Source organism: Festucalex cinctus, chromosome 6 (assembly GCF_051991245.1).
Source record: "Festucalex cinctus isolate MCC-2025b chromosome 6, RoL_Fcin_1.0, whole genome shotgun sequence".
NCBI classification, from domain to species: Eukaryota; Metazoa; Chordata; class Actinopteri; order Syngnathiformes; family Syngnathidae; genus Festucalex; species Festucalex cinctus.
The window spans coordinates 6,675,861-6,701,128 of NC_135416.1; the positions used below are offsets into that span (position 1 = coordinate 6,675,861).

At 38.7% G+C, this 25,268-nt stretch overlaps 1 protein-coding gene across 1 annotated transcript; it reads right to left on the reverse strand.

The window, feature by feature from the left end:
- Window positions 1–81: 81 nt before the first annotated feature.
- Window positions 82–20,730, reverse strand: tet2 (tet methylcytosine dioxygenase 2). Its single transcript, XM_077523236.1, has 10 exons — window positions 20,306–20,730; window positions 6,838–9,611; window positions 6,676–6,766; window positions 6,500–6,593; window positions 6,186–6,394; window positions 5,173–5,323; window positions 4,980–5,069; window positions 4,654–4,791; window positions 4,164–4,518; window positions 82–4,055 (listed from the first exon to the last, which is right to left on the reverse strand). Exons 2-10 carry the CDS (start codon window positions 9,566–9,568, stop codon window positions 2,701–2,703), a joined length of 5,214 nt encoding a protein of 1,737 aa, XP_077379362.1. The 5' UTR covers window positions 9,569–9,611; window positions 20,306–20,730; the 3' UTR covers window positions 82–2,700.
- Window positions 20,731–25,268: the final 4,538 nt, after the last annotated feature.

Below are 25,268 nucleotides of genomic sequence, written 5' to 3' on the forward strand. Positions count from 1 at the left end.
TTAATGGAGCATACAAACAAACATTTGAAACTGGGGATGTATTTATAATGATAAAACTGATGTATTTTTATACAAGTCAAATATCTTTAAATAAATATAAATTTATTGGAGGAAAAAAAAAGCACCCACACCTTGGCAATATCAGCAATGATATAATAACAGCTTTAAAATAAACTGCATTCAGTACATTACAATACTTAGTTTAATACCTTTCCTTAATCCAATTTTTGGAACATACCAAGCTTCAGGAGAACAAGGGAAGCCTTGAGAAATAAAACAGGGGGAAAAAGGACTTTTAGTGTATGCCTGCAAAAAAAATAAAAAGTATGAACTACCAGTTGATTGAGCCAAGTACATGCAGTACTCTTGTTATACCCAGAAAGTCATTCAAGTAATGCTGACTCATCGCTTCAAGTATGCCTCTGCTTTTTTTTAATTAAATTTTTTCTTTTACTCTACTACATCTCTTGAATCTCCTCACCACAACCTGCTACTGTTGCTGGGCTCTGTACAATGAACACATAAGCACTGTGGATTTTACAAAAGCAAAAATATAAATTCCAATGTTCATTGAGCTTACAGTAAACATGTTGACAGTGAGTGTACTATTTACAAAGATTTCCTGGAAAATGTATACAGTACTATATATACTATATATACTATATATACAGTACTTTTTTTTTTTTTTTTTTTTTTTTTTGATTTGATCATTTCTGGGCCAGTTTGTCTTGACGAGAACCAATGTCCACGTCAAGTTCCGAAAAATTTATTGATTTTGCTGATTGATATTCACTGTACAATGTGACAAACTCATTTACACCCTGTTTAAATAAAACATATTGTACTTTATTACATATACATTTTTTTTTCCTGAAAATTTTTTTTGAAGTGCTTTCAGAAAATTAAACTTGTTATGAGTGGGTAAATTGGTACTATAATGTTACAGTCATTCCATTATATATCACATTAATTAAAAAACAAAACAAAAAAAATAAAGGAAAAATTATACAATTGCTTAGTGGTTATAAATAAATTGAACTATACACAGGCAGAAAGACAATACCCACTGCCTTGATCTTGCCTCGTAGCGAAAGCAAATTGCCTTTAATTTATTCAATATCATACTTTCCCTTTAGTCACATCAGTGCATATACGTTGTGTTCATTTGAGGAAAAAAAAAAAAAAAACACCATCCTACTACATTAAAAAAAAAGTTTAAAAAAAAATGTATTTTTAATTATTTTTTAACTCTAAAATTATGTGTGACGGGTTTTAGAAAAGTTGAACCGGGAGACAAAATGCAATGGCACGTCCCTGAATTAGGAAAAGAGACAAAATAAAAGCAGACGATAATGTACATTTTCTTTTTAAATGTCCCTGATTTTACAGTAACATTAAAAATTAAAAAATTCTATCAGGTAGGTAAGAAAGTAAGAAATTAACTTTTCCGCCTTTTAGGTGGCATGCAGTTAAACTGTAACCAAAAATATTTAAACAAAGAAATATACGATTTTTTTTTTTTTTTTTTTTTTTTTTTTCCTATTGCCAAACTGGTTTTGAGGTATATGACTGGTTGGTACTGTACATTATTTAACAGCCTTCTTCTCACGGCTTAAAGAGTCTCACATTGTATGTTTTAACATGTTCAATAGCACCCGATGAAACAAGATCCATTTGAACACAAAGATAAACAATGAATTAGGCTTTGCGGATTCTTTACAACAAACACAATTTATAACAGTAATTCCAAAAAGGGAATTTAAGTTACTGTACACATCTCACCTGTTTATCTTACAATTAGATTACAATAAACAATGAACAAACCCACAGCAAGCCAGCTGCCCTCTGAAAGTGACACCAAGCTTACCCTGTCTCATGCTCCTCAGTGTATAAAAAGCACATCAACTAAGCACCACAGACATAAAAATACACTTAATTTTCACAATTCAAGCTGGTTCAATGAACCTGCCGAAAGGAACATTTTTGCTGACAGTTAAACTGGAAAACCTTGGATAACAAATAGCCTTGTTTTTCCTCAAATGTTAAAAATGCACCATTTGAATGGCTCAATGTATAGAATATAAGTAGCGAAAGAAGCACCAACACAATAGTGTCCTGAAGAACTTTTTTTTTTTTTGCAAGAATTCTAAAAAAATATTGTTTTACTTTGCGGATGCTGGGAAATTAGTTTTGTTACATCTAAATTTTAGCGCTTTTATAATCAAGAAGTGCTCAAGACACAAATACACGCATCAACTCATTTTGATGCAAATGATTTCAAATATTTCCCATTATTTCCTGTTAAATTATTTCATCTGTAATATCAATTATGGTGTCAAGACATTTAAAATATAATTAGCACCTTGAAGTTGTCATTTTTAAATTTGGCATTCAATGCCATGTTGAAGTGTTCAAAATGTAAAATAAAGCCACCAAAGATTAAGCTTTGTTTCCAGTAAAAAAGAAAAGAAAAAAAAAATGTCTGTGTGTACAATTTTGAGCACCAGATTTTTTTAACAGTGTGTATGTTGCAAAAGATGCAAAACAAAAATAAATACATCCATAGCAGGGTCAACAAGTAAAGCTCAGTTGTTAAAAATGTAAAACACCTGAACAGGTTAGGAGTGTTTGTATGAGGCCAGTGCTGCAGTTGGTCATAGCATAAATAAAGCACCTTCATTTTTTTTTAATAAGGGTAATTTAAGCAAAGTGACTATAAGGTCCTGTGACCTTAGTGAAGGCATACGGAGTTGTACTGATGTAGGTGTTGGTTGTGCACGATGAGGAACCCTCAAAGAGTGCCTTTATGAAACGCTTATAAGGAGGCTCCCCAAGAGATTCTGACGGCTCTGGATGTTCACGTTTTGTCCCCTTCTTGTTGCTCTTGCTTGGCGTCCCCTCTCCACCATTCCTCTCTGCATCTTCTTCCTTTTCTCGAGCCTTTTCTGCCATCTTTGCCTCCCACATGGCCAGACCATGCTTGGCCTCATTCAAATTTTTGTGCTGGTAGAAGACCAAGGATATGCGTGTTGGGTGATGACGGTCCGGATTTTTAAGAGGTGTTGTGGCATGGAGCTCCCGTTTAGCACATTCAATGAGTACTGAGCCATGGCTCGGTGCTACTGCCACTCCACCGATGTCAGGGTCTAAGAAGTTGTGCTCATTGTCTGACCATATTTCTGGCTTTTGTGGGGTTGGGGGTCTCTGTGGGGCTCCAGGCTCTTGTTTAATACCAGTCACCATGGGGCTACCATTGAACAGACCAAATCCTGTCTGTGTTTCTAGGTTTAAACACCCGCCACTTAACTGAGCACCAAGCATCTTTGGGTTAGCAATACCCATTTCTTGCTTAATTTGCATATGGAATGGTTGTTGGCCTGAGGGGAACATTTGAGGACTCCCAAAGTATGTATTTGGGGATCTTCCAAAGTGATTGCCATTACTCCCAACAGCTGTATAATCTTGAACTCTGTGGGCAGAGGGTGTTCTTGAAAGGGGGTCCATAAAATGAGGGTCTGCGACTCCATTAGGACTACAGGGACTGAAAGCTCTGATGGGGTGAACTGGCCTCATGCTGCATGTATTATAGTCATTGACTTGTAAACCATGATCAAGATAATTTGGTGGATAATTGAGCTCATAACGCTGATGTGCTGCATACTGCTGCTCAGAGTACAATGCTTGCCGTTGTTGATACATGTCCAGTTGTTTTTGGTTTGAAGCATAGTATGGATGGTAGTTATTAAGTGGCATGCCTCCATTACATTGATAAACAGGGTATGAATGTTTAGATCCATCAATGAACGAGTTGGGTGTGTGGACCGTGGATGGGTAAGGGCTTGCTGGTGATGAGGGTTGATGAGGAAACATGCTCCCTGGCTTTGAAGTGCTTGGAAATGATCCTGGGTGGCCAGGAAACCCAGGATATTTGGCAGCATTTGTTGCACCGGGATAAGAGGTAAGAATGTTTTCGTGCGGTTGATGCTGCAGTTGCAGAGAATGGGCTCCAATGGATTCCCTTGGTTGATCTGGATGTTGAGAGGCTCCTATAGCACCTGGAATAAACCCCAAGCATGAGCAGATACAAAGACAAAGCCACAAATAGATACAAGTTAATTTTATGTAACAGGGATAGCCAATGAAAGTTCAAGTGAAAGTTTTACCTTGCACAGTTGTGCTTAGAACGATGTTTTCACAAGTCCCAGTTTTTGTCTTAGACGGGGTAACTTTCTCTGCCTTATCATGAGAGTTGTCAAACATGGTGTTCTTGACAGCAGCAGCTTTCTTAGCATCCAGCTTCTTTTGGCGACATGACTTGGCGGGCTCGGCAAGCATGCGCACCTGGCGACGGAAGGCACTGAGGGCTTGAATAGCACCCGATTTGATTTTTTCCTGCTGACCCTCCTCGCTGCCATATTCATCCGTGTTTGCAACTTTATACAGTGGTAGGACGTGGAGCTGCTCATCCTCTGGTATCTTTCCAATCTCTCTATTGTCTTCCCTTGTTAAGGTGCATACCTGCGAAAACACAGTAAGTTAAGTATTTCATTAAGAGTGTCATATTATATTTAGCATATTTATGTTTTAAGATATTTTAATGTTTCGTTTTCCTGCGTCAAATACAGTAAACCTAGAAAACCATGTTTAACTTACCACAGTGCTACCCCCTTGCATATTGTGGAGGTCTCTATGAGCATGGGCACAGAAGTCCAGACAAGCAGTAACCCCAGAGAAGGGGCGCCCCTCTTTAAACCCCAGACGACAATCAGGTGCTCTGTGTTCGTGTTCCACCTGTTGCCATTAACACACAAATTTTGCTCACATTGGCTTTTCGGAAACCATTGTCTTTAATTATACAGTGTATGTGCAATTATGCCAACCACAGTTATCCAAAATGTATTGGTGTCAACTGGAGTGCAAAGATGGTTTGCTGTTGTGATATTTATTTAAAAAGGCTAGAAATGGTGCAATGTCCTCACCTGGTTTCCATAAGCTTCAGGTGCCATATTTTTATACAAAGGGCCCAGTAAGGTGGCCAGATGTTGAAAGTTTTGCTCTAGTCTCTCTTCCTAAAAGACACATATTGCCATTGTGAAATTCACATTATTGAATGAAATATACATTTAAAATACTGTAACTTCAGTGATAAGAACACATATCAGTGGAGAATACCTCTCTGACATCATCTCCTTGTAGTTTAAATTTTCTTGGAATTTTACTTCTGGCAAATTTGCAGCCATTGTAGTACATGCTCCATGAGCATCCAAAGGAGAATGATGCTCCACATGCATCTGGGTTTAATCCCTGACATGCACACGTTCTCCTGAAAGGAAATAATGAGGATTTGAGTCTCATTTCGATTAATTCAGGCAGGCAAAATCATAAGCAGGTTGGATATCATCTGCTTTTTTCTAGATGTTTTAAAATGCAAGCACACAATAATATGACTACATATTTGAAAATACAGGGTGTCCCCAAAGTCACTTCATTTTTTTTTTTCCATTTTGTTTAATCTTTCATTCCAACAGACATGAAGCCATTGGACAGTTTAGGCTTTGCAGTCTTTGTAAGCATGGCTCGCCAATTAACATTGGTGCAGTGATGTGTTGCAAAATTGCTAAGAAGTTTTTTTGTCCCCTACTGCAGTTTAGCGCTTGTTTGAGAAGATTTATGGCCGCCACACTGCTCCTAAGTGTAATACAATGTAAACTATCTATGACAAGTTTCTTGTAACAAAATCTGTTTATGATAAACCATGCAGCGGAAGGCCTGTTACTACCACCAAGGATTAAAAACAAACTGCTACAGTAGGTGTCTCCACAATTCCAGGGAAAAAATATCCGGAGAGTTGCACTGGAACTGCTATTATGAGCAACTTGCCATGGATAGCGTAATTGTATTATGCTTTGGAACAGTGTGAGGGCAGTAAAGCAAACTGGCGCTGAACAGCGGTCAGGGACAGAAAAACTGATTGCCGGCAATTCTACAGTAATGCGTCATTGTCTACAGGCAGACCATAGGTGATTTGCTTACAAAACGGTAAAGCCTTAGCTTTCAATTGCCAATGGTCTCACGTCTTTCTGAATGATACCAGAAATTAAATATAAAAACTCTTGTGTACAGGGATTTTTGGGGCACCCTGTACAGTATGTATTTTTTTTTCTTTCAGCTTTGATGTCACTCACTCTTCGTTGAGAGCACATCGTCTTTGGGTGAGGGCTCCATGCTTTGTTAGAGTTTCACTTAGCTCGAGGTAGAGTTTGTCAGCTAGGCTGGGTTGGATGCCCTCCCAGACCAGGATTGCCACGATTATGCAGGCTGTCTCACATTTGTGTCCAGTGCGTTCTCGAACCAACACCAGTAGCTTTTCTTCAACACTGGCTCGACGGATCACCTGAATCATGATAAGCATAAGAATTTGTTTATTGAACATATTTGAAGGTGTTCCATTTTCTTCTTAAGAATTGCATTGAGTAACAAATAAAAAATAGTGCTTTACCCATTTTGCAATCGGGCACCCCTGTGTGCTTTTTCCTTCTTTGCCAGTATACACTACTTTCTCTATCCTGATGGCTTGACCGTTTAAACCAGACCTTGGAATAAAAGATATTAAGGTGCTTACAATCAAATAGTAAATTGTAATTAAACAGCACAGTCCGCTGTTAAATTGTTTACCTCCTCTCCATCTCCTCCCGTATACCAGCAACCGTCGGCGCTGATCCCAGATGAGTATAGTATGGGCCCTCATCCTTCTCACTAACTTGTTCTAAATGAAGGGACAGTTCTGTAGTAATACATCACGTTATCAGTAATGTAAATCAACAACAGGTGACTCACCAACACAATGGCAGGATGCAATGTCATATTGTGTTTTGATAGGTGTGTCAAGTAGACTTTTTATTGGAGTATCTAATAGCTTCATTGGGGAATCCATAAATCTCTGTAGGAGTTGTTCTTTCTTGGGTGTGGAGTCAGGTGTTCTTTTTAAAGTTGTCATGGACATGGCAGCTCCATATGCTTCCACTTTACACATGTCAGTATTGGTTGACATGACTGTGACAGACCCAGAAGATTCCACCTTGACTTTATTTGAATTAATGACGAAGGATTTCTTCTCAAATACAGGAGATAGTTGGTATTGCTTTAGACTTTGTTCCATGGAAGCCAGAATATTGTTCTGCTTAGTATTCTCACACACAGTGTGTTGAATCTCCTGCTTGATTTGGATTCCACCCATTTGCTGCTTTGAGCTAGGAAAATTAAATCTGGGTCCATTTTCAATGTTTATGTTTGTAAGGCCATATTTGCTATCACTAGTGTTTTGTGTAGAATGAGGAGTGCCCTGTCTCTCCTGCCTTTGTAACAGATGCATACGTAGAGCTTCATGCTTCTGGAAGTCTCCGTGGGGAAGTGACGATCCCAGGTGAGATCCCCTTTGGAACTGAGAACATGCCTTCGGCTGGTGTTCAGTCTTAAGATACATATGCGTTGATATCTGTTGGTTTGTTTCACCTTGTGGCAAATAAGGTTGTGACTGTGTTGAATTCTCCGAGATGTCCTTATTGCTAGGTGGGTGGCAGTTATTAGGTCGCTGCAGTTGAAAGTGCCTGGAATCACAGCTGCCAGAAATTGGAGAAAACGGTCTTTGACGTTGGATATGAATGTTGGTTGTGTTTTTGTAGCAGAAGTGACTGTTTGGCTGTGCAGTGTTATTTCTGTGTTGCTGGTTAAGTTGAACTTGACTTGGCTGAGGCTGACTGTGAGGTCTGTAAATGGGAGACTTAAGTTGTTGTTCTTCAAATTGCGGCGGGTGGGACAGTGGCCGTGGAATATTACAGTGCTGCTGTTGCTGTGATGTGAAAAATTCAGGCGACAATGCATCCTGGAGTTCAGGGTTGTCACGTAAGTGCTCTGACTGCATGGGGGTGTGATGATGTCCCCCGGTCTGTTGATCGTGCTTTGTCTGGGGTAGAGGATGCTGCATTAAATTTGTGTTAGAACTTGGTTGCTGCCACTCTGAATCATTGATACTAGGGGCTGAAGCGCAGTGTGGTTGGGCTAAGAGACTATTTTGTTGTTCCTGTGTGCTGTTAGACCCACAAATGTTTTCTTTAAACATTCCAGGTGACTCAAATCTTTGTACAGGGCTTGTCTCTAAAATCTGACCATGAACCTGGAAGCTACGTCTCTGTTGGTCTGACAGAACCTTGGCTTTTTCCTGCTCTGCCTGGGATGACAGAGCACTTGTGTGTTGCTTGGAAGGGTTCTGCTCCATCCAGCTACCTTGATGGAGAATTGAACACAAGTTACCTGTCTGCTGCGTTTTGTTATCTAGACTGTTTTCTAATCCAGACGACTGAATTTGCTGCTGTGGATCGAGTCCATTAGTGCTCATCCTGTCAGCTCCATGCATGTTTGCAACATTCTGTTGAAAATTCCTGGGTTGAATCTCAAACTGCTGAGCAAGACCAGACCCTGGTTTCCCGTGCACCATATTCTGCATTCCAGTATTGAGTGATAATCCATATTTCATCAACACAGCCTCAGTTTTCTGTAGAGTATTCAGCTCCTTAAAATTGTTGTGATCAAAATTCTGGTTGCCATTTTCATACGTTTGTTGAGAATTTGTTATTGTGGGATAGCACCGTAGGCCATTCTTATGTTGTTGCAATGATTTGGCAGTATTTGATGATTGGACCATTCCAGGTAGCTGCTCAAGAGATCTTTCGTGGCCAGAGCAAGATGGTGGCAGCTGTTGTTTTTTCTGCTGGTAATCTGTTTCATCATTGTTCGCGTAACCATTCACTATATAGTTTACAGAGTTAAAATTAACTCCCTCAGCAGTATTAGATGCCTCAGGTTGTCCTTGTAACTTGAGCATCTGAGAAGAACTGGGGAAATCTGAAGTTAAAGTGGATGGCATAAGATCTTCACCGGGCAGTTTATTAGTTAGAGAACCATTCATAGCATCTTGTGTCCTAGACCTCTGTGGTGCAATTGACACTTGCTCAGGATAATATTGAGACAAAGTTTTCTCTAATAGATCACCTGGTGTACCTTCTATTGTAGAGGTCGTGAGTACAGCACCATTAATTGCAACTTGTTTATTTCTTGGCAGAGCATAATGATCTCCATTAGGAATTGTACAATTACTGTTTCCTAATTGTATCGCTGTCTGATCATTGCATTCAAATTCTGCATTTTTTGTCAATTCAGAAATCTCTGAATCTGCTTTAAATTTCTTCGGTTGGCTGGCCAGGTATGACTGTTCACCAAGTACATGATTGAAATTTCCATTTATTAATTCTCCATTCATCATAAAGGATCCCTGATTCAACAGCCCTTGTACTGATCCAGGGTCATTGAAGGTTTCGTTTTGCCTCTTCATGGAGCTGGCTTCTGTGCTTGGCTTGTAATTGTTCCAGTTTCTGTCACTAGTAATTTGAAGATGATCTCCATCTGAAAAGGTCCCTCCATTCTGGAGTTTGTTAGAGATGTTCCGTGATGTGACAATTTTCTTTAATGTCAAACTTTCTTCCGTCTCATGTCTGGTCTGGTCTGTTTCCATCTGGCCTGCTTAGAGTCCATTCACAGGCTGCCCTCTCTGCGTTCTACAAAACAAAGTTGACAATATACATTTAGCAACTTGGACATAATTTTTCTTTACTCAGTTCGGTTTCCTTACTCAGCAGGCTTCTCAGTTTAATGAATTACAATATCAAAATTATTTTAAAATGGTCAAGCTGATCAAACATGATCATGTCCCCAGATGGTCGGCAAAAGAGCCGACCTTTTGAGACCACTGTGTATGGTTGACACTTTCTTTTAAACGTTTGACTAATGCCCCACCAAAGAGTTAACTTAAATTTCTCGCTAATGTCTGATAATTTTGATGTGTTCAAAGTGATATATGAAAAATACAATTAATACACAGGGTTAAAGGAGGTTCACACTTTAAACTTTGCAATCCTTGCCAAAGGTTTCACATGATTTGTAAGTAAAGCCGGTTATAAGCCATTACTTATACACCATATATATTGCGCTTCCTATATTACTTCAGGTTCATTCATTTGACAACTTTCATACAGCTTGACAGAACAGAGTGTGCACCTGAGAAGCATTAGACAGTCTTTTGAGAGCATTTAAAAAAATCTTGAATATGGGAATTACATACAGCTCATCAATGGGAGCAAAGTAGCTTATTTTGCTGATGATTTGAACTAACATGTTGGTAAAATACCCCCAGTTTATCATTTATAAGCACAGATACAAGTTTTAACACACTCAATTTTGTGAAGGGAGAGTAAAAAAAAAATACTTGAAAATTTAGATAAGTTTCATTCATTATGATTATGAGCTCCATTATCGGACATATCAATTACACCTGAAGCCATTTTGCATGATGGATGGAGGTTGATAATGTTTGTAGTAGAGAGATGCCTGCTCACTATGAGCATTGTCTAGATCAGGGATACACAAAAACTACACAGGGTAACCCCTTGACTTAAACATCAACAACTTGTCCTCCCTCTTTTTTAGATTCAGAAAACTTTATTTATAACTATGGGGCAATTTAACCCCAATGAGAATGGTTGGAATGTTTAAGATAAGACAAGCAATATCATTTTTGTCGTAATTTTGACAATCTGGTCGAAAATGCCAACATGGGAAACTGTTAAGCTCTGCTCTGTGAGCCAGTACAATTGCTTCATTATCTTTGACACTCGCGATACTGCACTCCTACGGTGTCCCTTAATTAAGGTACTTCATCTTTCACTAACGAGTCAAGCAAGTGTCTTGAATGATCTCTTGCTGACAGAAACAAAACACGAAGCTGGCTGTTTGCAGGATAGCAATGTAGTACCAGCATACCCAAAACAGTTTAGGTCAGTTGCTTAGGGAAAAAAAATAAATGTGTGCCTTTACTTATGTGTTAGAGGCAATGTAACTTTTTATGACTGGCAGTGTACAACATGGCATACACCACTGATGTACTTATAGAACTGGTAGCTAATTTAGTGAGATCTTGCTGCAAGTGGCAAGAGAGAAAATATATGGAATTAACTGAAAGCATTTTCGTCTTGAAGTGTAATTATAAAAAAAAAGAAAAGGGGTATATATATATATATATATATATATATATATATATATATATATATATATATATATATATATATATATATATATATATATATATATATATATATAATAAATAAAAAATAAATAATATTAGTATTATTATTGTTGTTGTGCTTACTAAAGACATTCCTTAAATGTTACCATTAGGAAACTGAATGACTATTCCTTCCTAACCCTGTGTGACTGTCCCTTTGTTTTGTCTGCTGCTCTGTAAATCAACAACTAAGTCAGGATGTTAACTCTGTGCCTCCATTCCTTTGGGACTCTCCGGGTTTTACAAGCAACCAAGCGGAGCCAAGCAGCTTGTCACAGTTGGGTACACCCACTCTACAATAACAAAAAATAATCTTTGTGAACCTAGGACAAAGCCAGAGATCCCAGCTGAACGTAGGCCTGTTTGCACACATGCATACAATCACATGCAATGGCAAGGCACACCGAATGTCCCAAATTGACTGTAATTACTTTAAAACATTATATTGGACTGAGTGCTGGATGCATTCTCCTGATTTTGAATATCCATGAGAGTTGGAGATTATTATTTTGTATTAAAAGTAGAGCATTAAACAAAAAGCTCTTGCATATTGTTACTATGGATTCAGAGTGACTATTGGAATCTATAAGACATTTAAAAAAAAATTGATTTTCCTTTCTGTCTTTTTATGTTATACGTTTTGCCTTTCTCTTTAGCAGCATCTGTTTTTCCACCTGTTTTTCCACAAGGAACATGTATACAGATTTTTATGTTTCATATGACTCAACTTGGCTTGTATGATGCGGTTTGTCTCCAGAAGTCAGTGTCGTGTAATTGCACATCAGGCTGCTCTACACTACTATTTGTCATTCATCCCAGCTTCCTCTTGTTTTAAGCCCATCATCTTGCCCATTTGACCATGTCTTTTAAGTGGTTGGTACAATCTAGACGGTCACCTCCACGGTCATAGCTTCTTGAGCTCGATATATTGTAAGTTTCTTTGGTGCCTGAAAACATTTGCGCTAAGCTTGAACTCTACCAATTCAATGCAATGTCTTACTCTCATGTAGTCTAGTCCTGGCTCTCAGAAAGTATAGTTCCCAATCCAACTAAAATGTATTGCTCTGGACCCATGCTATGTTTTTGCCCCAGAGAGGGCCATTGAAATATGAGTGTCCATAGTTGTTGCCATCTATTTGCCATGACATGGCAGTTGTATGTGACATTCAGCCCTCACAACAGCTGCTAAGAAACTCAAGTTCCTCTCATTCAGGTTGAGACCTTGGCAGCAAGGCTAAAGAGCACTCCTGTTTAAGAAAATACTTGGCAATATAGAGTAGCGCAATAAATTAAATGCTTGTCAAGCCTCCTTGCTGCTGTTTTTTTTTTTTTTTTTTTTTATAGCATAGACCATAAATACCCGCAAGAGAATTTGCTAGGCTTCCTTTAAGGAAATTCCTTGTTTTGCCAGCTGATTAGAAGAGGCAATAGCTTGCCCCCAGTCAGGTTGTAGGCTAGAGACTATAATCTTTATTCCTGTGCCAGTGAAATCTCATCCTTCGCTACCCCAAGAGTAATTAGGTCAGATTATTTGCATCACAGAGTGTTTTAAATCCACCCCCTAAATATCGGACTCTGCAAACCACACAACCTATGACAACATTTGCACAACTTGGCATTACAGCTGACTATGCAAACTGTTATCTGTACTCACTCCCCTTTTTGCCTTTCCTTTCCCCATATGCCTCTAAACATTTTGCATGTTTTTTTAAACATTGTTTACTATGAGCCATTGTGATGATTGGAAATACATTACTCATCTTACAAACATTAATGATAGAGTATGTTTTCTCGACCTGTTGTTCCAAATTTCACACGCCAAGCCTCACAGTACCTTAACAAAGCCAATATTTAACTATTCTGATGTAAAAAAAAAAAGCTTTAAAATTAACATATTAAACTCCACAATGTATCTCTAATCTTAAAATATGTGAAAGAAAAAAAACAATTATAGGAGAGTTAGTTGTAATATTGTGGGGAAAACAACCCCCAGCTTTACACGAATAAAGTTAAAATACAGAATGCTACAAAAAAAATATTTAAAAAAATTACACCGAGAAAGAAAACTCAAAATGAAACAATTGAGTCTTAATATTATGACAGACATTTGTAACGCACCTGAATAAAGTAAAAATATAAGCAAAAACATAAGATCTTTGCAGGAGTAAAATTTTAAGGCATCCAAAACCAAACATTCCATCAAACTTAAATGCCAAAAAAAAAAAAAAAAAAAAAAAAAAGTTAAATACAACTGAACTGTTTTCGGTCATTTTTTGCGTACCACTAGAGGGAGCCCTCATACCACTAGTAGTACTAATAACCACACTTGGAGTGGTATAGACTGTGGGAAAAAAAGAGTCAGTTGTTTGGACTAGGGTAAGGTTAAAACAATCCTATTCACAAAACACAAGTGCCAGTTGCCCTGATATGCCCCTACTGTTAGTCAACTGCTAGACATGCATGTGAAGACAGATGTTCATTCATGCGCTACATCTCACCAACTTACGTACTTGGTCCAGCCCATCACACTTGTGATTCATGTCACATGGCACACTGTTGCAATGCTTCCAAATGTACCTCACATGGTCACTCATAACTATTGGTATGAACATATGATACCCCTCCACAGATGCTCAGTAACAAAAGGCTCCTGTGTCTTCTCTTTAATCCTTCAAACTGACATGAGGGGGATAAGAAAGAAATGTATTCCCTGTACATTAAATTAATAAAATGGATGAAACATGATCATGTTAGTCCCAAAAACAAAAGTACCTTTGTTTAAGGTTTGTGTATGTTTGGCATTGATGTACAGTATTTCATAGTTGTGAAACAGGCAGAGGTTGTGTTGGAATGTTGAGAATTTTTAGCTTGGTTACTGCAACTTTTTTTTTTTTCCTTTTCTTTCAAAGACATAGACCAGGCCACTTTCTATGGGGACAATTTTGCACGTGTGCATGGTGGAAAGTAACCCCTCTGTTCATTACAAATATTTCTTGAATAAGTAGGTAATAACCTCTGACGTGTGTTTGGAGATGTTTGTAAGCAAGTAAGTTGTCAAGTTTAGTGGAGGTCTGGAAAGCTCATGTTTTTCATGCAGCTCAAATGTTTTATTTTTATTTTTATTTTATTTGAACACATACATATACTCTCTCCTTATTTTCATCTAAAACCAGCAAATAAATTTAATAAATTACAATTGATGACATTGCGTTGGAGAAACACTTCTGTTTGTAATTTTGTTCCCTCAAGAACTTCCTCCTCCTCCTCCATACTAACATCACTGTTCTTTATGTTTAATGCAGAACAGATGTAGTCGACTTGGCGAGATTCCTCTTTTGCTGTCTTTGTCAGCCTGCAGCTTTTTGTGCAATTGCATCCATGTGTTTTTTCCACCTTTACTAGTTTACTGTTATTTCACTAGTTATCTGTTCTATTTATAAGACACTGACTGTTTTCTAATGATTAATCAGTCACAAATAGGTTTTAGTCAGTAAATTGTAATTGAAATGACTATCTATATTGCACTACAGTACCCGTTACCTCCACAAAACAAGTTTTGTCCCCCCCCATATAGTTTGTTTTTGTCTTAAGTCAAGTCATGTAACTCTACTATAAAGAGTGCAGACCCAAGAGAATTTTTTAATATGGGAAAAGAATTCCTTGCAGACCGAAGTCTCATCCACAAACCACATCTAACAATATCATTCATACATGTTTTCATTGCATAAATACAATAATCTCATACTTTTTGGTTTTGTAGACTGTTTACACGTGATTCTGGCAATGGAAAGGGCATTACAGTACTGTCGATACTTCGCTAGAATGAACCATCATGGGTTTAAAGGTTACTGATTTGTTAAAACTTTTGAAAAGAAGAATTGACATGAGTAGTTTTACTGCCTGTAAGGGGTGAGGCTGAACTGCGCTAACCGGCTGAACTGGCTGAACTTGTCACAGCCCAAGCTTTTATAAAAATAGAAAGTTCTGTTCATTCACAGTTGAAGAAAATGTAAAGCAAAGTAAGGATTTTAAAAGAAAAAACACTGCAGAATTATATTTTTCCTCTGTTAGACTGAAGTTTGAAGGAGAGTTTTCAAAGAGTAAAAACAGATCTTATTTTTTTAGAAATTTTTATATATATTTTTTTTTAGCAATCTGTAACAATGGGTATTAATAAACAGGCACCATTAAATAACTGTTAACAAGAGACTACAATATACCGGTATGACGAACCCTCTCCCTGGAATTGGCGTAGCTAAAAAAAAAAAAAAAAAAGTGTTTTGTTTTTGTTTTTTTAAACAGTCCTCATTTCCAGAGGTCACTCCTGATAGTTAACAGCAGTTGAACCTTAGCCTATATCTAACTCTATCAATCAAATAATCACTGATCAATCTGGTTAAATCAGATGAAACCGGAAGAGGACCCTTCTTGACAGCAGACCTATGATTCTGAAACCCTCTGTGCAAGGCATGCAAACATATATCTAAATCCTTTTGCTCGGTCTCAAAGCGTCATCACAGGGAGACTGATTCAGACTGCGTACAACCCCTCTAGCATACCCCCAAACCCCTCACAAAGCTGCATGTCTCCTTCCAAGCTGCATGTCTTCTCGCCCTCCAACCCCTTTGTCTGTGCAGCAGTCAATATATCTGACTAACTTGATGAACTGTGCCGGAGAAAAGTTAATTTATTTCAGGCCTCATGGTAGTCATGGTTACCATCTTACGAGCGCTCCAAAGACCATCTGGTCTGAACATTACCCCACACTTCTGACTACAGGATAGGCTGTGCTGCTGTGATGTACACGTCTTGTTTGTGCAGTCTTATTGACCCTACTACTATAAACCTGAAATTACATTTATGATTGTTAAAATATAAAAATTAACATTTCAGTTGCTATTGGAAGAAAAAAAAAGTGATTAGGAAAAAAGGTAGGCACTGTTTTGTTGAAAAGAGTACTGTATTCAAATGAAAAGTTAAGTGATTAACAACTGCATCTTTTAATGCTAGTTTTCCATTCTGCTTCTTGTGTTCAAGTGAAGAGCTGAAATACACTCATAAGGGTTTTGTGAAACATTTTCCTTTTGTTTGCATGGCCAGTTTTAAGAGAGCTTCAAAATAAACAGGAAATAGGGTTGAACAGTAAACATGGAATGGAAATATTTTGTAAAGGAAAACAAACACAGAACACAGCATAACAAACCTGTTTCTGAGTATACTCAATGCTTACTCTATTAGTTTTTTTTGTTTGTTTGCTAATTTTTCCATGTTCATGCTGACTTGTCAAATGCAAAACTGTTATTTTCTGAAAATGGTAAGTAGTGCTTCCAATTAAAATGGCCTCAACAAATACATCGAACAAAATGTAGTCGTATTCATAAAATAACTAAAATGAGCCACATTAATCAACAGTCCTTATGCCCCAGCATAGTTTTCATAGTAACTATGTCAGTGAAATATGCAGGTTCTTGTTGCATCTCTTTAAACTCTTAAGCAGAGCTGGAACTTGAACGCGCCCATTATCACACTTTAGGATGCAAAGAATTGTAGTTTTCCTTGGGCAGTCCAATTCAAAAGCCTTGTTGGATTAGTTCCACTTCGGAAAGCTTATATTGGCCTCAAACTCCTTGACGTTGATAGAAGTAGTCGGTGATGTAATTCAAAGACTTTGGTTTGATTATATTTCTGAATGACATTTTGACCCAGCTGTCTTTCGCTGCTTCATGTGGACAACAGGGGGGCATGGGGGTATTAACCTTTTCAATGACAGCTTCTAGCAGTGCAAAACTTTATATTTGACATTTTGGAAAGAGGCAAACAGCCTTCACGTGCAATTGTGTAGATTATTTTGGGCATCAGTTATAATTGCTTATAATGAGCTTTATAGGGAATGCAATAGTTCTATTTTTTTTATATCAGCATTTGCCAATTAATTGGGGGGGGGATCATGTGTATGAAATGGCTGTTTTCCTTATCAATTTTAAATGTTGTATTGGGTTCCAAGGGTGTTGCTTCTTCCAAAGCCTCATGTCTACATATTTTTGTAATAGCCTAACTTCCTTTTTCTGACATTTTCCTTGTCTGTCTTCTTTACACAGGTTGTGGAACTGTACCTTTTTACTTTTTAAACGAAACTCCAGATAATATAACTCATAAAAACATTCAAGAAAATTGTGTTCGCGAATCGTTGAAAGTCTGAATACATGCGGGTAAAGATAGTGTTTTATTTGGGATGCTTACGTAACCTCGTGCTTGCCACGTTACCGAACGCTACGATAGTGTTTGTAAACACAGCCGCCATGTGCGTGCTCTCATGTGGAGGAGGTTTTTCCGTCACTAGCCTAGCTGTCTCAACCCTCAGGGTAAATGTGGACATCGATACTTAGTCAGGGTCTGGATCGCTCACCCTGGACTGGTCACTCGAAGAGAACCTCATAGCGTACTCCATAATCTTAATTGGGCCTTATTCCACTTAGTCATCTGCTGTTACAATTATAAAGGTTTGTAGCTCTACAGTCACAGATTCAGTTCCACTTCTTTTTATTGTTAATTCACCAAGATCCCGTTTGCTTCATAGTTTATATTATACTTATATATAAATATTTGTTGTCATGTTCATTTGTCCTAAAATGTGCAAATGTCATAAAACTGCAGCACAATTCCTGAGCTGATTACTTTCTGTTATGGTGGTGCTCTGCTTCCCCATATCGCAAAGCAACCTTCCAATAGCACACAAGGAAAATCGATACTGAAGAAATCAATACACCACTCTCTATATGGCCATTTCATTTCAGGAAGGCAGTGAAGCTAGGACCAGCAAGTAAACAGTGCAGTCTGAAGCATCTAGCCTACCACTGGGCTTGTTTTCCTGTGTTATTTGTACAACTACCTCTGGGTGGAAATATGATGCGTGGGCTGGACAGAGCAGGGTCAGAGGTGACTGCTTGGGTATTGTAAGTGGCCAGCATTGTTTTGGCGCGCTATGGCAACTGGACATTCTTTCCTTAAGGTGAAATTGTCTTTTGCCCTGGCAGTGACAAAAAAGGGGACTTAGAACCTTGGCGATGGAGCAATCCAACCGCACCGCTTTATCTGTAGGAGTGGATAGATGAGAGGAGCAATGTGAATGTGATTGATCTACTCGGCCCTTCCCCCATTCGGCCCCATAGGCTCCCGGTGCCTCTTCGGGTGCTGAGTTAAGAGCAGCAATGCAGATACTCATGAAGATGCAATATAACTACAAAAAAAAAAAAAAAAATACAACAAAAATATTTTCAAGTGGTCTCTACTCTGGTCTTTTAATGCAATATTATAAATGGCAACTTGAATCATCATACACTCATAGACCATGTCGAATTATTATTATTATTTTAAGTCTTGTATTGTCGCAATGAAAAGTAGGATTCACAAGCAGAAGCACTTGTGTTGATGCTATGTTGTCAAAAGAGCATAACATATTCATATCAAAACAACCACTTCATCAGAGGGGTGCACCCTATATACATTTCCAAAGTTTTCTCACAGCTCATTGATAATTCTTTATTTTCTTATTATAACCAGTGAAGCACATTTAAGAAAATGGGATGGTTAGGCAGGACAACATCCAACTGGAAAACCACAGTTTTGATTCTCCAATGTATGTAAAAAATTGTAACTATTTGAAATCTTCACCTAAGTCCTGCATTATAGGTGAGTATTACACATGAAATTGTAGAAAGCCATGTTGACTTGCTGCATTGTTGCCAGCATTTACATTAGACAACCAGTCCTGGTTTGTTAAATTACCAGGTCAAAGGCTCCAATCAAAATTCTCTACGTTGAAGCAAGTATGTGTTTGCCTTTTACCTGAGGCACATTGTGGCAGCATTTCCACTGTGGTCAGTAGAATACACAAGTCTAATACACAAACCTGAGAGAGATCCGTTAGATTGTAATGGACCAGATGCTAATCATTAAGTAGCACTTAGTGAATGCAGAAAAAAATAACAACTAATTAGCTATTTGCTGTTAAGGCCACACACAACTGAATTAACAAGTTATTGTGACTTTTCATGACTAATTGTGCTTGTTTATGCAAACCATTGTCACACTGTCATCACTGAGAATAATGTGATCAATTTATGTTAGGTCTGTTGGTGCTATTAAGAAAGTACAGTACTTGTTTTTGTTTTTTTATATCTTAGCTCAGCCCTCTTGTGCTAATAACCTACATAAAAAGGTTAAAAACAAAACAATCTCTGCTCCGTGTTTTCGTTCAAAACTATTATTTTTGAGTTATGGACGGTGCTGCTCAGAATTCAGAAAAACAAGATATATAAATCATGCAACAGATCCCTCTCGGCTTGAAATCATATTAGGATTGTGTTCCTTCAAGTCAAAGCTTTCTGACCTTCCTGGTTTCCACTGCACCCTTGCCACCAAAATTCTCCTTTCTCTTGCCTCTGCTTTTGCCTTTGTGCCTGCTTGTCATTCACCAACAAAACCAATGAAAGCTGATTCACAGGGATACACACGGTAGTCCAGCTGCACTGCCGTGCAGAAGGCGACTGCAAGGCATGTCCAGAGTGGACTTTTGCTCTCTTACACGGAGTCTGCACACAAAACAGTGCTAAAAAAAAAAAAATGCACAGATGTGCAAAAGACAGCTACAGATAGTGGTACTGAATTTAATTTAACATTCGATGAGAGTGGCAGTTATTTGAGAATTAATTTAAAATTGTTCTTCTGTGATCCTTCTAAATAAGGTACACTCACCCTGAAGCGCACATTTAAAAATTAAATGGAATGCAGAGAAGGAGAGGCAACAGAAAGCAGTTAATTCTTATGGAGAAACTAAGAGCAAAGGAGCCTGAGAATCAAAATGTTCCAATATTTGTTCAAAATAAGAACACATAGAGCTAAAAAGCAAACGAGAAAAGTGTCTCATGGTCTTAGCTGGCAGAACAAGAAAGAAAAATGTCAGCCATGTTGGAGTAGCTTTATCTAAAATCCCCTCCTTATTATACTTGTGCTTGCTTTTTTGCGGGGGACGTTAGCTGTACCTATCCTTGCTCTCATTAGCTCCAAAAATACATCCAATGTTGAGGGGGGGGAAAAACATAAGCAACACATTAACCCTCAGCAAATCCTCACCTTCTTTCACGTCCCTCCACTCTGTATAAATTCCAACGAACCGTCTGGATCTCCCCTGTAACAAATCCTAAAGGGCAGCCATCTTGCCTCCTTCTGTTCTTCTATGAAACAGACTATCCTCCACATCAATATTCATGCAAACCAGTCTGACGTCTGCTCTCATCATCAGGAGAAGCCGGGGTGTCGCTGTTTGCCGGCTGGAGAGTCCAAATTGAAGGTGACTCTAGTTTAAGGCAACCGAAGCACACCGACTTGACAAAAAATGTGTGTACAGGTCAAGGGGAAGATCCTTGTTTTGCCGGCAAACTCAAATAGTCACAAAATCACTTTCCTGCTGAGTCTTTCCCACACAAAGGGACAGGTTTTCTTTCCCCCCCTTGTGCGCCCTCCTCTCTTTTTCTTCTTCCCTCAGCCGCACACAATAGTGAACACTATGATGGCTGCCCTCAAGCAATGGAGTGGATTTAGAACAGGACTCCACCCCCCACATTTTGTGAAATATTGCACTGGTCTCAACTGTCTAACTGTGGCAGGGTTAGAAGATGTCTCCACCCTCTTCTCTGTAAGGGAGGAAGCAAAGTGGCTTGTTTTTTTCCCTCCTTTTTTGCTCTCGGTGTAGTAACTTCCTTCCATTTTCTATCTATCAGCCGCTGGTTTTGCAAGTTTCCCTTTAACAGCACAACAGCGCCAATGTTTTTGAGAGCATTGCAGTTGTAATCATATGCCCGGCCAGTTTGGAGTGAAAACATTTTAGCAATGGGCTCATTTACACCGGCTGTGTCTTATTTTGGTACGCCTCTCCTGTCTGGCTGACTCAATTTTAGAGTGTGGCGTAAGACAACTCTCCGGTCTGCATGCAGGCTGCATTTTTTGCTCTGTGTGCCTGCCAAGACCCTCCTCCTGTTGACACTGGCCACGTGGACTTGTAAGAGATAGACGGCAGACAGGGAAAGCCCTTGTGGATGTTTCCAGAGACATTGCAGAATCCTTAAAATCAGTGTAGGGTTGCAAAAATGTGCATTGAATAGTACTAACACCGAACAAGACCCAAACATTGTCTGAAATAGTCGCAGCTTTTATCTGGAACACGCATTTTAAGGAGCCTGAACTTTGCACAACAGTCATCTGAACCAGTTGTATATTGCAGTTTATTAAAAAAAAAAAATCACTCTAACATTCTAGTTTATCATGATAAATTTTTAATCCTCTACTAACAGGTGGGTTTGAAAATAATCTGCTTTTAAATGCAGCTCAAGCTGAAACGCATACCCCTCCTCTTTTCTACCAGCCACTGCCTTGGTTGCAGTGACATTTGTTGACTCAATAGTTTCAGGCTGAGAGCAGAAAAGGAGATTTGTTTTTACACAGAATGGGGGAGGGGAAGTAGCCAGAAGAGGAAGGAGGAGTCGCTCTAGCTGTAACACATTCTGCCTAGACAAAATAGGCTCTTTTTTTAAAATTTCAAACCATTTTATTTTATTTTATTTTATTATTATTATTTTTAAAGCAGTTGGTCTCTATTGCATCTTTACCTGCTGTAATTCTATGAATGCAGTCTTATTCGTGTTTGTTGTAATTAAATGTCTTTAGTGTGGTACAATAGTGGTAGTGAACTGCTGCTCTTCAAAATATGCCTCGAGCATGAGAAGCATGAGCCAGGTTGACAGAGTCAGGGCATGTTGCTGTCAATAGCCATTTGTATTGTACGTCACATAGCACTTTCACTTTTGGGCAAGTGTGAGACAAACCAAACAGACTTAAGAAAGGTATAAAAACTAATGGAGGTGGGGGTGTAAAATGGCTCAGCAGGAGTAGGGGTTAGGGGGATTTGCTAAAGAACTGAAGAAAGTGAGTCTAGAAAGGGTTGGTTGGGTTTTGTTGGCTAGGGTAGGAACAGTTACAGTTGAACTTCAGTGGCTGAAAACATCAATAGCAGGTCTTCACTTCATCACTCCTGTACACTCAATTGACATGACCTGCTGCAAGCCCAGCTGATGTTAGAAAGTAGATGATGGAGAAATTGTAATTGCCAAGTGATCTATGAATGAAAGTGATCGCTGTTTTCTCCTGTAAAGTGATCATCACACCGGTGAATATTCCCAGATTCCCACTGCTGGCCTTTTACGGATTGTTTGGATTGCTTTGTTTCCTACCTCCAGTCCTGTTAATGAGAAAGCCCATCAAGTCATATCATTAAATTATTGCATGTCATTTTAAGAATTGCTGTAATGGCCACCTTGGCAGGAGTCCCACCCCAAGAGCTACTGTAAATCGTAAATCTGAGATTATCTTGTTGTTCCTCGCACCCTGTCACATTTCAAAGGAATGGAGGCGTGTGCCATCACCTCATCTGTAAACACAGAGCGGTGGCCTCATGCTGACCCTGGGGTCATCAAAATGGAGGCACACTTGTCACTTGGCTGACTTCACACTTGAGGATAATCAAACAGGAATTGAATCTGATGTTAAACTGGATCCCGTTTGGTATTCAGGTCTTCAGATGGGTTTGTCAGGAGTAAGTTGTAGTGATGTCTTGGACTCAGTTACGGGACAGAAAAGGCTGTGATCATGGTTTTAGGAAACCAAATGGTGGTAATTTGTGGTTGGAGATGCGAAATGAAGAGTGACGTCCTCAACTGCTAAACCTTACATTGCATGTATTGTGTCCAAGCCCCCACCTCCATACACACACTGAAAAAAAAAATAAATAATAATAATAATAATAATAATATATATATATATATATATATATATATATATATATATATATATATATATATATATATATATATATATATATATATATATATACATGAAGCGCCTCTCGCTGTTTAACATTCGACAAGGAAACGGTGAGTAATTCTGCGAGAACAGAATTAATTGTAGCGTCCATTTGTCTATGTTGGGCTTGTTTGTTAGCCCCTGCGTCGGTGCTGGCTTCCTGGTTTCGTCAGTTGCATATCCCGTCCCCAAACACAATGTCGCTCTGTGGTCGTGGTCCGAACCACGAGCGGTTCGGAACGGTGGTTACCTGCGGGAGCGGTACAAGATGTATTCTCCTGAGTTTGTGAACTCACAAATACCGTGATAATTCACCTTGCGAGAGCAAGGTTATATATAGCTGCCGTTGGGCTGAAACCTTGTACATCCAAAATAGTTCATTTTCAGGAGAACATTTAGTTTTTCATACATATTTTGTCAACATTATTAAAAAATCTGATCTTGGATTCCACATCCCCACCCCACCACTGTCTTGAAAATGTTTAGTTTTCTTTGGCATGGTAAATAATTTGGACATTAGTTGGAGGGGATAAAAGCAGTGATTTACATAATTCTTGACATGAGAGTACAGTGACATCTCTGACACATGACATGGTTTTGCTTGGTGTGAAGCTGAGAAAAGCAGCACTTGTCATCACGGCCAGGATTAGCAAACATCTCACCTGGGGCAATCTAAACACACAAACATTCTCTCTTTATTTGAGGTAACAACATTTCCTCTGCCTTGGATAATACACAACCATCTGAGCATTGGTTCCACCCTAAGAAGGTGTTACCCACTGCTGCCCCTCTTCCTACAGTTACTAAAAGACGGGCTAGTTGTTAGTGTCTGCCTCACATAGCCTAATTGTATAAGACACTGCAGGAGATCTGGGTAGATGTATGGAATTGGAAACGTAAGTGAGAGTAGTATGTCGATTTCTCATTCCATATTAAAATGCAAAATTAAATGACTGTATTTTGAGAGTCTCATTCGACATTCTCCAGACATTTTCACTTTTGTCGCACTTTGCCCCACAATTTCTACATGTGTCCTCTAACCATTGACAGAGTTGATCCTCGGACACAGCAGGGTTAGAGAAGGCCAATCACGACCTGCCGCTGTTCCCGTGGAGACCACCCTTTCTAAGAGGTTTAAGTGCTGGTTCCTGCATTCAGGCTGCAGGTGCCACGACCCCTCTCACTGCCCCTATCTGAAGCCTCCTTAGGGACAAACCTCTATTAGGAGTAGGAAACCCTTCAGGTTGTAAGCTTCTCACCCAGTTTTCTAACTTTCTATCCCAGAGGGAACACTTTACCTGGCCACCGTTGTTAGTTGCATCTTGAGGTGTTTTTGCTTCTGTTGCTAGGCGGCACAAGAAGGCAAATTCATTTCCTGCAGAACTTTTGTTGTTGTTGTTGTTGTTGTTGTTGTTGTTTTTAATTGGATTATTTTATATTTATGGCCCAGAAGTAGTTTCATACAAGTATTGTAATTATGCCTTTGCTATTGTGTTAGCATAGGTTAGTGATGGACAACGGCGTGTTGTGACCGTTGTTCAAAAAAACAAAACAAAATAAAACATTTTGATCAAAGGAAATATGAATGGTCAAATTGTACATCTTCATGAAAGCATAAGCCCTGAATTTTAAGGCCTGAAAATGAGTCCCACCCTACTGAGGCGTGGCCAAACTCAATACCAAACTTTGGGGTAACATAAACATGTAATTAATAATTTAAATCAAACTCGAACTGTGGCCTGTTTTTTAGGGGTGGGGTGTGTGTGTGTGTGTGTGTGTGTGTGGGGGGGTTCTTCAATTTTAGATTTTAGATCTGAGCGTAAAAGTGAATAAAAACAATATTTTTGCTTTGTTTTTCAAGATTAAAAAACAAAATAATCCATTGTTTTGTTTTGTTTTGTCTTGATTTTTTTTTTTTTTTTTAATTGCCAATTAAAACTGGATCAAACCGATTCAAGGACACCCTGTAAACCACTTATTTAGATCAAATTGTTGACTTCTATGAGGAAATCATGCGGATAAGGACAAGCTTTTTTTTTAGGCATTTTTAGGTTGGTGTGGCTTGGGAGCAGATGATGACCCCTGCTGGTGAATCAGGAAATCCTTGTATGATTCTCTGCTTCTGAGACATCTGAGACATCACCCTTAAGGTGAATGTCAAGCACCGTGTTGTAGCATGTTC